The 9,562-nt window shown below is 56.6% G+C and overlaps 1 protein-coding gene across 1 annotated transcript; it reads left to right on the top strand.

Annotated features, from left to right (window-relative positions):
• Positions 1 to 1,025: 1,025 nt before the first annotated feature.
• On the top strand, positions 1,026 to 5,190 carry TEX45 (testis expressed 45). The gene is made up of 8 exons (XM_046684489.1): positions 1,026 to 1,569; positions 2,503 to 2,609; positions 2,695 to 2,795; positions 3,034 to 3,146; positions 3,228 to 3,337; positions 3,670 to 3,871; positions 4,390 to 4,475; positions 4,963 to 5,190. Exons 1-8 carry the CDS (start codon positions 1,026 to 1,028, stop codon positions 5,188 to 5,190), a joined length of 1,491 nt encoding a protein of 496 aa, XP_046540445.1.
• The last annotated feature ends 4,372 nt before the right edge of the window (positions 5,191 to 9,562 follow it).

Here is a 9,562-nt window from a genome sequence, read left to right as displayed (position 1 = left end):
CATCAGCCAGGCGTGCTGGTGGCACCCGGGGCTGGTCTCTGAGGGGCAGGGAGGAGGGGGGAGACGCCTCTGTTCTGAGCATAGGCCAGAAAGTGGCAGTCGGCTAAGTGGGGTGCTGGGAGCCTGGAGCTGAAGGTGAGAGAAATGAGGGGGGCGGGGCTGTGTGAACCTCAGAGAGTCTGAAGACAGGAAAGGATCCAGGAGAATAGCCAGGACCCAGGACAATGGCAGAGGGCAGGGCGATCAGCGAGGAGGTGTGTGGCCAAGATGTGACAGCGGCCAGGATTGGGCAGAGATGGAAGTGATTCCCCAGCCATGAGGAAGAGGAGAGCCATGGCGGTGACGACCGACTGAGGGTGAAGAGAGGCGTTTCACTATCAGACAAACTGTAAATGCAGTTGTTTATTCTGCAGCTCTCCCCTCGGATCACTCTGCACCAGCCTCAGGGCCTTTGCACCTGCTGTTCTTTCTGCCTGGGATGCTATTCCTTCAGACACCCAGACGCCCCTCTCCCCTCTCTTTCAGGTCTTTGCTCAGCTGTCGTCTCAGTGACACCTTCTCTGACAACCCTATTTAACACTGCAACCCTCCCACCCCAAAACCCCATCCTTCCACCTTGTATGACTTCCCACAGCATCCACCACCTTATCACTTACTCTGCAACTTATGTTATTATATTTATTCATTCCTGTCTTTCACCTCCCGATCCCATTATCATCGCCACAAGGGCAGGGCTCTTGGAGTGTTCTGTTAACTGGTGTGTCCCCTCTGAGGGCCTGGAACAGTGCCCGGCACACAGTAAAGGCCAACTGAGTGCGTGTTTCTATCTCTGCTTTCCCTGGCGGAAGGCACAGGGGCTGCGCCTGCTTCTTCCCGTGTCCCCAGAGCCGAGCCCAGTGCCTGGCACACAGGAAGGAGGAAAAGGCAGCCTTGTCCTGGGCGGGCACTTGCTCAGTCGTCTCTCCGCCCCCTCGCAGGTGGCTCCACATCCCGCGGTGGCCGCGGGCGCCCTGCTGCCAAGCCCGATGTCCCTGAGGGACTTCCTCAGGGCCTCGCACTTCGCGCTGGGGCCAGACCCTCGGCTGCACGTGGGCACCCTGCACTCCACGACGCACCGGGACTTCCAGGCCTACCCGGGCGCCACCCGCGCGCTGCCGAGCCAGCGGCCGCCCCGCGCGCCCCTCTTCCAGCAGGACCCGCGCTGGGCGGGCGAAGAGCGCGTGTCGGAGGCGCACTGCGTCTTCGCGCCCCCGCCGCCCTCCGAGCCGTCTGGGGAGCGGGAGCGGGAGCGGGCGCGGGATCGCACCCTCGCCATGCAGGCCAGCCACCTGGTCTTGCACGCGGACGCGCGCGCCCGCACGGGCCTCTCCACCGCGCGCGCCGACTTCCGCTGGCCCGAGCTGCCGGCGCGCGCCCGCGAGCAGATCCGCGGCGCGCGCCTCATCTTCGACCGGGACTCGATGCCGCCGGGCGACCGAGCCAAGCTGCGCATCCCGCCCACCACGTACCAGGAGCTCTTCCCGCCCCACGACGCCCGACCCCAGCCCTGCGCACCCCGCCGCCACCTCGGTGAGCGCGCGCCCCGGGGCCCTGGGCGATTTGCTTAACCCAGTGGTTCTCAAAGTGGGCGCGGACTCTGCGCCTCTCCCGGGGGACATTTGGCAATGTCTGGAGGTCATTTAGGTTGTCAAGATGGAGAGAGGGGGGCCGGGGATGCTGCTAAACTTCCTGCCATGCACAGGACAGCCCCCGCAATAAAGAATTATCCAGGCTGAGAAACCCTGGAACGAGCCTCAGTTGCTGCATCCATATAACGGGCACAGCTCCAGGGGGCTGTGTGGTGGGCAGAAGTCGTGAATGCTGGTGGTAGGGGGGGTCAGACAAATCTGCTGAGTGCCCCCCCGCGCCACCGCAGCCCTGCCACCTAGCAGTTGTGTGACTGAGCAACTGGACCTCTCCAAGCCTTTCTCATCTGCAAAATGGGTGCCATACCAGGGCCCCACTTCATGGCAGCTAGTGACATCCAAGGATCCCGGAGCCCACGATGTGCCTGGCATCCAGGGAGCGCTGGACAAACAGTAGCTGTCACTGGCGTGATTTTCCAGGGGGCTTTCCTGGGGGGGACCTCACTAGTCAAAGTCCCTCCAAGCTGGGCTCAGGCCTTCTCAGACCCGGATGTGGCTCAGTTCTGGTTCGGAATTTCTGTGATTTCTGGCAAGTCGTTTAGCCTGTCTGAGCCTCAGGGAGGCTGTCAAGTGGGGCGAATAATACCAGCGCCCCAAAATGAGATGCAAAGCTTAACCTAGCTGCCTGGCTCAGTATTTGGGAGTCATTCATATTATCATGATTTTTATTCTTTTTGGTGTTTCCGAGACAGCCCTCCGGCTGGGCTAGTCGGGACCGCCCACCTCCCCTTCTCAGGGAAGAAATCGAATCCCGCTGGTCCTGAGGCTGCAAGGAGTCATGCCATGAATCCCATTCTCTCCTCTTCTCCATCCTCAGGGGGCCCCAACCTCCTCAAGTGGGACCACGGGAGACAGGACGATGGGACCTCCTACCAGAGACAGTTCCAGGCCCTGCCAGGCCCACCTGCCTTGATGTGTAAGAGGGTAAATGCAGGCGAGGCTGATGCTGCCGGGGAGGGCAGCGATGGGGCCGGGTGGTCTTGCCCTTCCCACCCCTGTCCACCCACAGGCGGCCAGCAGCGTGGAGCTAGGCAACTTCAAGAGCGCTTCTGGGCCCGTGTGTTCGGAGCAGAAACAAGCTTACGGGCCCCAGGGTCTGCCCTCACATAGGTACACAGGGACAGTGGCCTACCACCAAGACGGGGCAAAGGGGTCTCAGGGACATATGGGTGTGCCCCCTAAAGCTCCAGGGCCGGTGCTGTGCCTCTGAGGTCTCCATCACCCGCAGGCAAAGGCAGCCCTCTCACCGTTAGCAGCCCACAGCTTGGCCACTGGGAAGCCAGCTGCCCCTCTCCCTTTTCCTGGGAGGTTCAGGGGTCCAGATGGCATGACTCCCCCTTATCTGCAGGTATGACAAAGCCCAGGCCTCGGCCCACATCCACTATGTGAATATTCGTCCTGGAGACGGCCTCTTCCACGACAGGACCACCCAGGCTGAACACTACTATGCCCGGGAGCCAGGTGAGAGCCTGCGGCCCGCCCTACCCCTCGCTCCCACGGCAGCCTCCCAGAGTCGCTCAGCACCTGCTCTGCCACTGGCAGAGCCTTTCATTCTTCACCACAACCAGACTCCAGAGTCGCACATCCTGGAAGGAAACTGGTGCCCCAGCCCGGGCAGCCTCACCACCTCCACGCGTTTCTTCTACGGCCAGGTCAGCAGGAACAGGGAGAGGGCGGCGGGGCTCATTAGGGAACAGGGCTTCCCAGGCAGAGCTAATAGTAAGTGCAAAGGCCCTGGGGTGGAAGTGAGCTTGACATGGGTGCGGCGATCTCCTGGATCTATTAGCAGGACCTAGGGTATGTGGTTTCAACACTCTGAGCCTCCGCGGCTGTCTGTAACAGTACCAAATCCTAGCGCCAGCACATGGGGCCCAGAGGGCGTGTGAGCTGTCCCAGGTCATACAGCGCCCATCTCTTCCCTCCAACCGGGCCTCGGGACATGCTGGACACGCGGGAGCTTCCCAAATGCTGTATGGTCCTGCAGCCGCCTCCCGCCACCAAGCCACCCTGCCGCCACCCGCCTCACGAGAAATTGCAGAGTCACGTGACCCTAGGGGAGCCTTCGCTGCTGGGACGGTTCTTCCAGACCTCCATGGGCAGGGACTATTACCCTCCTGGGATGCAGCACCCGCAGAAAGCGCCCAACCTGCACTTGAAGCAGAGCAACCTGCCCCAGGGCACTGGCGGTGAGCGCGGCCCCGCCCACCCCGGAAAGCCCCGCCCCCGCCCCGGCTCTAGCCCCGCCCCGGCTCTAGCCCCGCCCACTGCCCCACTCTGGCTCCGCCTACTGAATGGCCAGATCCAACCCCAGGGACCAAGATCCCAACTCCGCCCCTGGACGACCTCGCCCGCTCGTGGTCATGACTCCCCCCGCCCACCTCCGCCATGGCACCGCCCCCTATATGGCCACAGCCCCTCCCCTTTTCATATCCGCCCTCACCTTCCTAAGTCAGGCTCTGGCTCCGCCCCCTGGCCAGCTAGCCTACCTACCTGCCCCCAGACTCGTCTGCACTTGCCCCACCTGTGGCCCCCCCAGCTCCACCCTCCTCCGGGCCTCCTAATGCATCCTTCACTGCAACTTCAGCATTCACCCGGGCTTCGCCCTGAACCCTTACCCAACCCAAAGTCTCGCCCGGCCCCGCCCCCTGGCCCCGCCTCTCCTCCCTCGGCCCCTCAGCTGGGCCACCCCCACCCAATTCTCCAGAACTAGATTTTTTAACCATGAACCAGAAGATGCTGAAGCCGCACCGGACAGCTCCGGCCTCCCCGACTGAGGAGATGTTCCAGCGGGTGAGAGAGAGGGAGGGGGCACCTCCTTGACTAGGTAACCCCCCCAGGACAGTGTCGAGTTATCTCGGGGTGATTATACCGTCACCTCAGACTCAGAATTAGTGTCAAGTCCGCTCGGGGTCACTCTAGGGTCACCCCAGGCTCAGGGTCATCTTAAAGTCATCTCAGCGTCAAGGTCATTCCTATCTCACCCCCAGGGTCATGTCAGGGGCATCTCCGTATCAGCAGCCACGGTTATACCCCAAGCTGAGGGTTAGCTCAGAGTCGCCTATGGTCACCCCAGCCCTGAGGTCATTCCAGGTGCCCCCACCTTCACCCCCACCCCATTTCTCTCCTGCTTCTCATCCAGCTTCCGGGTCATCCCAAACAGGGGCTCCTTTTGCTCACCTCCCCAGGGCCCAATCCCCAGCCTTTGATGCTCCCAGGGTGGGTGGTGGGGACCACGAGGGGGTCAGCCAACGTGCAGGCTGCCCTCGTGACTCCACAGTGCAAATATAGCCACATGGAGCCCCCGCTGGGTAGACAGCGCTTCTTCTCAACCCAACACGGAGACGAGTTTACCTTCAAGTACCAAGGCCCCGCGGTGCTGAGATGGGGCAACTTCCAGGAGAGTCACGTGCCACTGGGCTCCCCTCGCCAATGGGGCTGTTGGGGTGAGAAGGTAGACCCTCAGGCCCCCCAGATTCCTATGTACCCGTGCCCTAGCCAGCAATAAACAGCATTTTGGCAACATCCCACACCTCTCCATCAGTCAGCCATAAAAGAGGAAGCTTGGGGCGGTGGGGCTGTACAGGAGACAATGACTCCATCGAAAAGACTCTGGACAGACCCTTCTGTGCGTCACCCTCCTCTGGGCAGGGAGGCCATCCCAGCTTGTGCAAATGCCCGGTCGTCGGACTCAGGGTAAGATGTCCAGGTGCAGGGACAAGCTGTGAACGACGAGGAGAGGATGGAGTCGTCGTGTTGAACAGAGGCAGCATGGCGAGAGGTGGAGAGCACAGGCTCTCGGGGCTGAATGGACAGAGTCCAAATCCTGACTCCTCCCTGTCCTGGATAGTCAGCCTGGGCAAGTCATTCAACCTCTCTGAGCCTCAGCTTGCTCATCTGTAAAATGGAGATAAATAGCAGCTCTCTCGTTAGAATGTTATAAATGGGAAATGTGCACACTTGTGAGCGTGTGTGACTGGAGGTCACGGGGGGAGAGAGCTTCTCTTCTGAGGATGAAGGTGAGGAAGGGAGAGGAAGACGACGGTGTAGGAAGGAGCTTTCAATCATTGAGAGACTGGGTGGGGCTTGCAGGGGGGCGGGGGGGAGGTGCTGAGAATGGCCCAGCAATGTCCTCCTTTGTGGGCAGACGCTGGAAGCTGAACTGTGCGCTGGCTGGCTGGGCAACTGGTCCTCAGGTCAGAGCGGGGTCCTCGGGCAAGTCAATAAAAGCAGTGAGGATATGATCAGGCCCAAGGGGGTAGGTGTCCAGCCAGGGACAAAATAGAAAGAGTGGAAAGGGAGGAAGATTGAGTGGGACCCTGAAACCCGTGGGTGACAGGGCTTAGCAGGCGTGTCAAGGACCAGGACCTTGGACAGCGCCCCCACCTTGCAGCTCTGGGGTCCGTTAAGATCAGCGCCAAGAAGTTGGCTCTGTCTGGAATAAGACGGGCCGTGGTGGCTGCGCCTGGGTCTTACCTCTGTTAGCTGTGGAGAATCCGATTTCAGGGAACGAACACGGCTCCCTGACCCTGTAGTCAGACCTTCAAAGACCAAGGCCCCCAAGCCCATAGGCCCCTAAGAGGCAACTTCAAGCCCGGCCAGGAGCCCTTTCCCCAGTGCAGCGATTCTGTGAGGCCACGTTGTCACTTCCACAGGAAGGACGGGAGTCTAGCCTTGGATCCTACGGGGACCACGTGGCCCTTTTGGCTGCACTCCTAGTATCCGTGTTGACCATGAGAGGGTCTGCCGGCCACAGAACACCTCTTCTATGGCTTTTACTAAAGATATGCATGACACTTTTCTGAATTACTGCATGATAAACCGGAATTTCTCAGTTTCAGCGCTGTTAACATTTGGGTAGGATCATTCTTTGTTGTCAGAGGCTGGCTTGTCCATTGTAGGATGTTTAGCATCCTCCCTGAGCTCCATCCACTACAGGCCAGTAGCACGCTCTCTCCCCCTCATCCAGTTGTGATGACCAAAAGTCTCCAGACATTGCCAAATGTCCCATGGGGGGAAGAGTTGCCCCTGCTTGAGAACCACTGCAATAAGCCTATTCGACAATAATTTCCACGACAAAATCAGGCTCTGCGAATCAGGCTGGTCTGCTTGTTGACCAGACTACGTGAACAAAAAGGCTTTCCCTTTTTGCCTTGCCTGCCAGGAAGCTCAGAAAGCTTACTTTGGTGTTGAGTTCCATATAGCTCCAGTTGCAGGATTATGTGTGCTCCTGCCTGGTTCTAGGAATGGTTTAAAGCAACCCAGATACCAGATGAGAAATAATGCATAGAAGTCATAAGGAGGCAAATTTCAGCTCAACTTCAAGCATTTTCTAACAATGGAAGTGACCGGCCCCAGGATGGGTTGCGAGGAAAGAACACAAACTTTACCAGAAATATTTTCAGGGCAGAAAGACACTACAGCATGATGATTCTGGATATCTTATGGATTTCTGTCTATCCTTCCTACATCCCACTCACCCCCTAAAAAGGGCATTTCCTGTGAACCATAAGAACCAAAAAGGCTTATGAAATGAAGATGAATAAAACAGGACTGAACATGAGAAAACAGATTAATTGTTAAAGAAAAACAACTTTGTTGACGGTAAGCGTCACAAAGCAGCAGAATTCAGACCTGCCACTTCCTTGTCTTTCTGTCCTTGGGCAGGTGATGTCATGCTCTTCACCCCTCACTGTCATTATCCGTAGGATGGAGATGCCACTAGTTCCTCCTTCATAGAACTATCTCTAAATTTTGCTAATGTCTCAGGTCATTTCGTCCTAACAGAAAGCCAGCTCACACAGAAAGGGATTTTATTGACTGACATACAAGAAAATTTGGAATTAGATCTAACATCAGGTATGCTGGTTCTGCATCAGAACTCTCTCCCTTGCCTTCTCTCGGTCCCGTGTCCCTCTAAGTAGGGGCCATAAAAGGATGCTGATGGCCCAAATGCTTATGGTGAAAGTCCCAAAGGAATGGGGAGCGGGGGAGGGTCTTCCAGACTCCTCCTACTGGAATTTAAGGAGCCCTCTGATTGGCCCATTTGAGTCACACCCCCAGCTGTCAACCAATCACCGTGCCCAGAAGGATGGAATGCTGTGATTGGATGGCCCAGCTCCCTAGCCCACCCCTGGGGGATTTGGTTCCCCAAATCTCGCGTGATCTCGGAGTCTGGAGCCCAGGGAATCTTTGCTGGATCTTATCTCCTAGCAACAGACCCGTTGCCTGCCCATCCCCTCCTGCCCCAAGTCACAATCTGGAGGGTGGAAGACTCAGCTAATAGGCTCTTCCTGAAGAAGGTAATTGTTACCTTTCCAGACAGGGCGAGTGTTCAAGAGTACCCTGGGGCATCAAGTGCTCCCCAGTTCTCTGATAATCCCCAATCTTATCTTCGGCCTCATTGCTAACTTCCTCTTTTGCTGGGGGAGGAGAACTCTGCTCTGGCAGTCTCACAAAATCAAGCAGATGCTAGTCCTGCTTTAGGAAGGAACACGTAGAGGGAGTTTGTGTCTATCTTGCAAGAACTTGCTGAAGGCTTCATGAAAGCTCTGACGTATTCCAACATCCTGATATTTTTCTCCAAAACGCTGCATGCCACAGTCTCAGGAGACACATGGTTAGAGTCCCAAGATAAAACAGGCAAGAATTTAATCGGCTGTTTTTCCTACACAGGGCAGGTTGTGCACTGCACAAATCTAGGGAGCCCTATTCACTTTATAGTGAATATATATGTACATGGTAGCCCTGGCCCCCTACCTCACCTTTGCTCAGCCAATTCCACTTTTTAAGTTATTTCCCTCAATACCCTTCCCTTTCCAGGTACTAATTTCTAAATTAGTCAAGACTATCATGGAGTCAAGGGACAGAAACCCACTAAAACTAACTCAAATATCCAGGAAATTTGTTGGCTCACGGTATTGGAAAAAAATGAGGGCCTCTGGCTTCAGGTATGGCTATATCCAGGAGCTCAACCAGTATAGCCAGAGCTGGCTCTCTGACTCTCACCTGTACATCCTGGTGTAGATTGACTTCAGTCTGTAGACTGTTCTTCCAGACAAGTGAGGAAGGTGGCTGCAGGTAGAATGAGGCCCCATATACAGCTCATGATCCCAGAGGAAGAATGAGAGCTTCCAACATCATGTTCTCATCCCAGACCTAATTACGGGGGCCAGGGGATGGGGTTCTCTGATTGGTCAGTTTAGATTGCATGGTCCCAGGGCCTGTGTTAGACACTCCGTGGTCCCTCTGGAGTAATGAAGGGAGATCCACACGGGGAAAGCAAGATGCTGATAGAGATACTGGGCTGACAGAAGCAATAGCCATCATTATAAGTATTATTCGTAAGGGGGTTCAACCAGGTGGTGGCAGGATGAGGAACCGGCGACATAATCCAGCTGTGGTCTCAAATCTCTCTGATCTGCTGCGGGCTTTTCCAAAGAAAGGTGGAGAGGCTGGCCCGGTGGCGCAGCAGTTAAGTTCCCACATTCCTCTTCGGCGGCCTGGGGTTCGCTGGTTCAGATCCCGGGTGCAGACATGGCACCGCTTGGCAAGCCATGCTGTGGTAGGCATCCCACGTATAAAGTAGAGGAAGATGGGCACGGATGTGAGCTCAGGGCCAGTCTTCCTCAGCAAAAAGAGGAGGATCGGTGACAGATGTTAGCTCAGGGCTAATCTTCCTCAAAAAAAAAAAAAAAGAAAGAAAGAAAGGTGGAAAGCAGCTCTCAGGCCATAAATTCAGTTCAGATCCAGAAGGTTCGGGAAGGAAGAGAGAAGACTCTTGGAGGCTTGATTTGCTCAAGGCTGTATTCAAGAGTAGGTGTTGTCAAAACTGACCTGCCAAAGAGCATCAGAAACACACCTGTAGTCAAAAGGGTTTT

Source organism: Equus quagga, chromosome 14 (assembly GCF_021613505.1).
Source record: "Equus quagga isolate Etosha38 chromosome 14, UCLA_HA_Equagga_1.0, whole genome shotgun sequence".
In the NCBI taxonomy this organism is placed as follows: domain Eukaryota; kingdom Metazoa; phylum Chordata; class Mammalia; order Perissodactyla; family Equidae; genus Equus; species Equus quagga.
The sequence above is the reverse complement of the archived record's forward strand: the minus strand, read 5'-3'. Positions and strand labels throughout refer to the sequence as shown.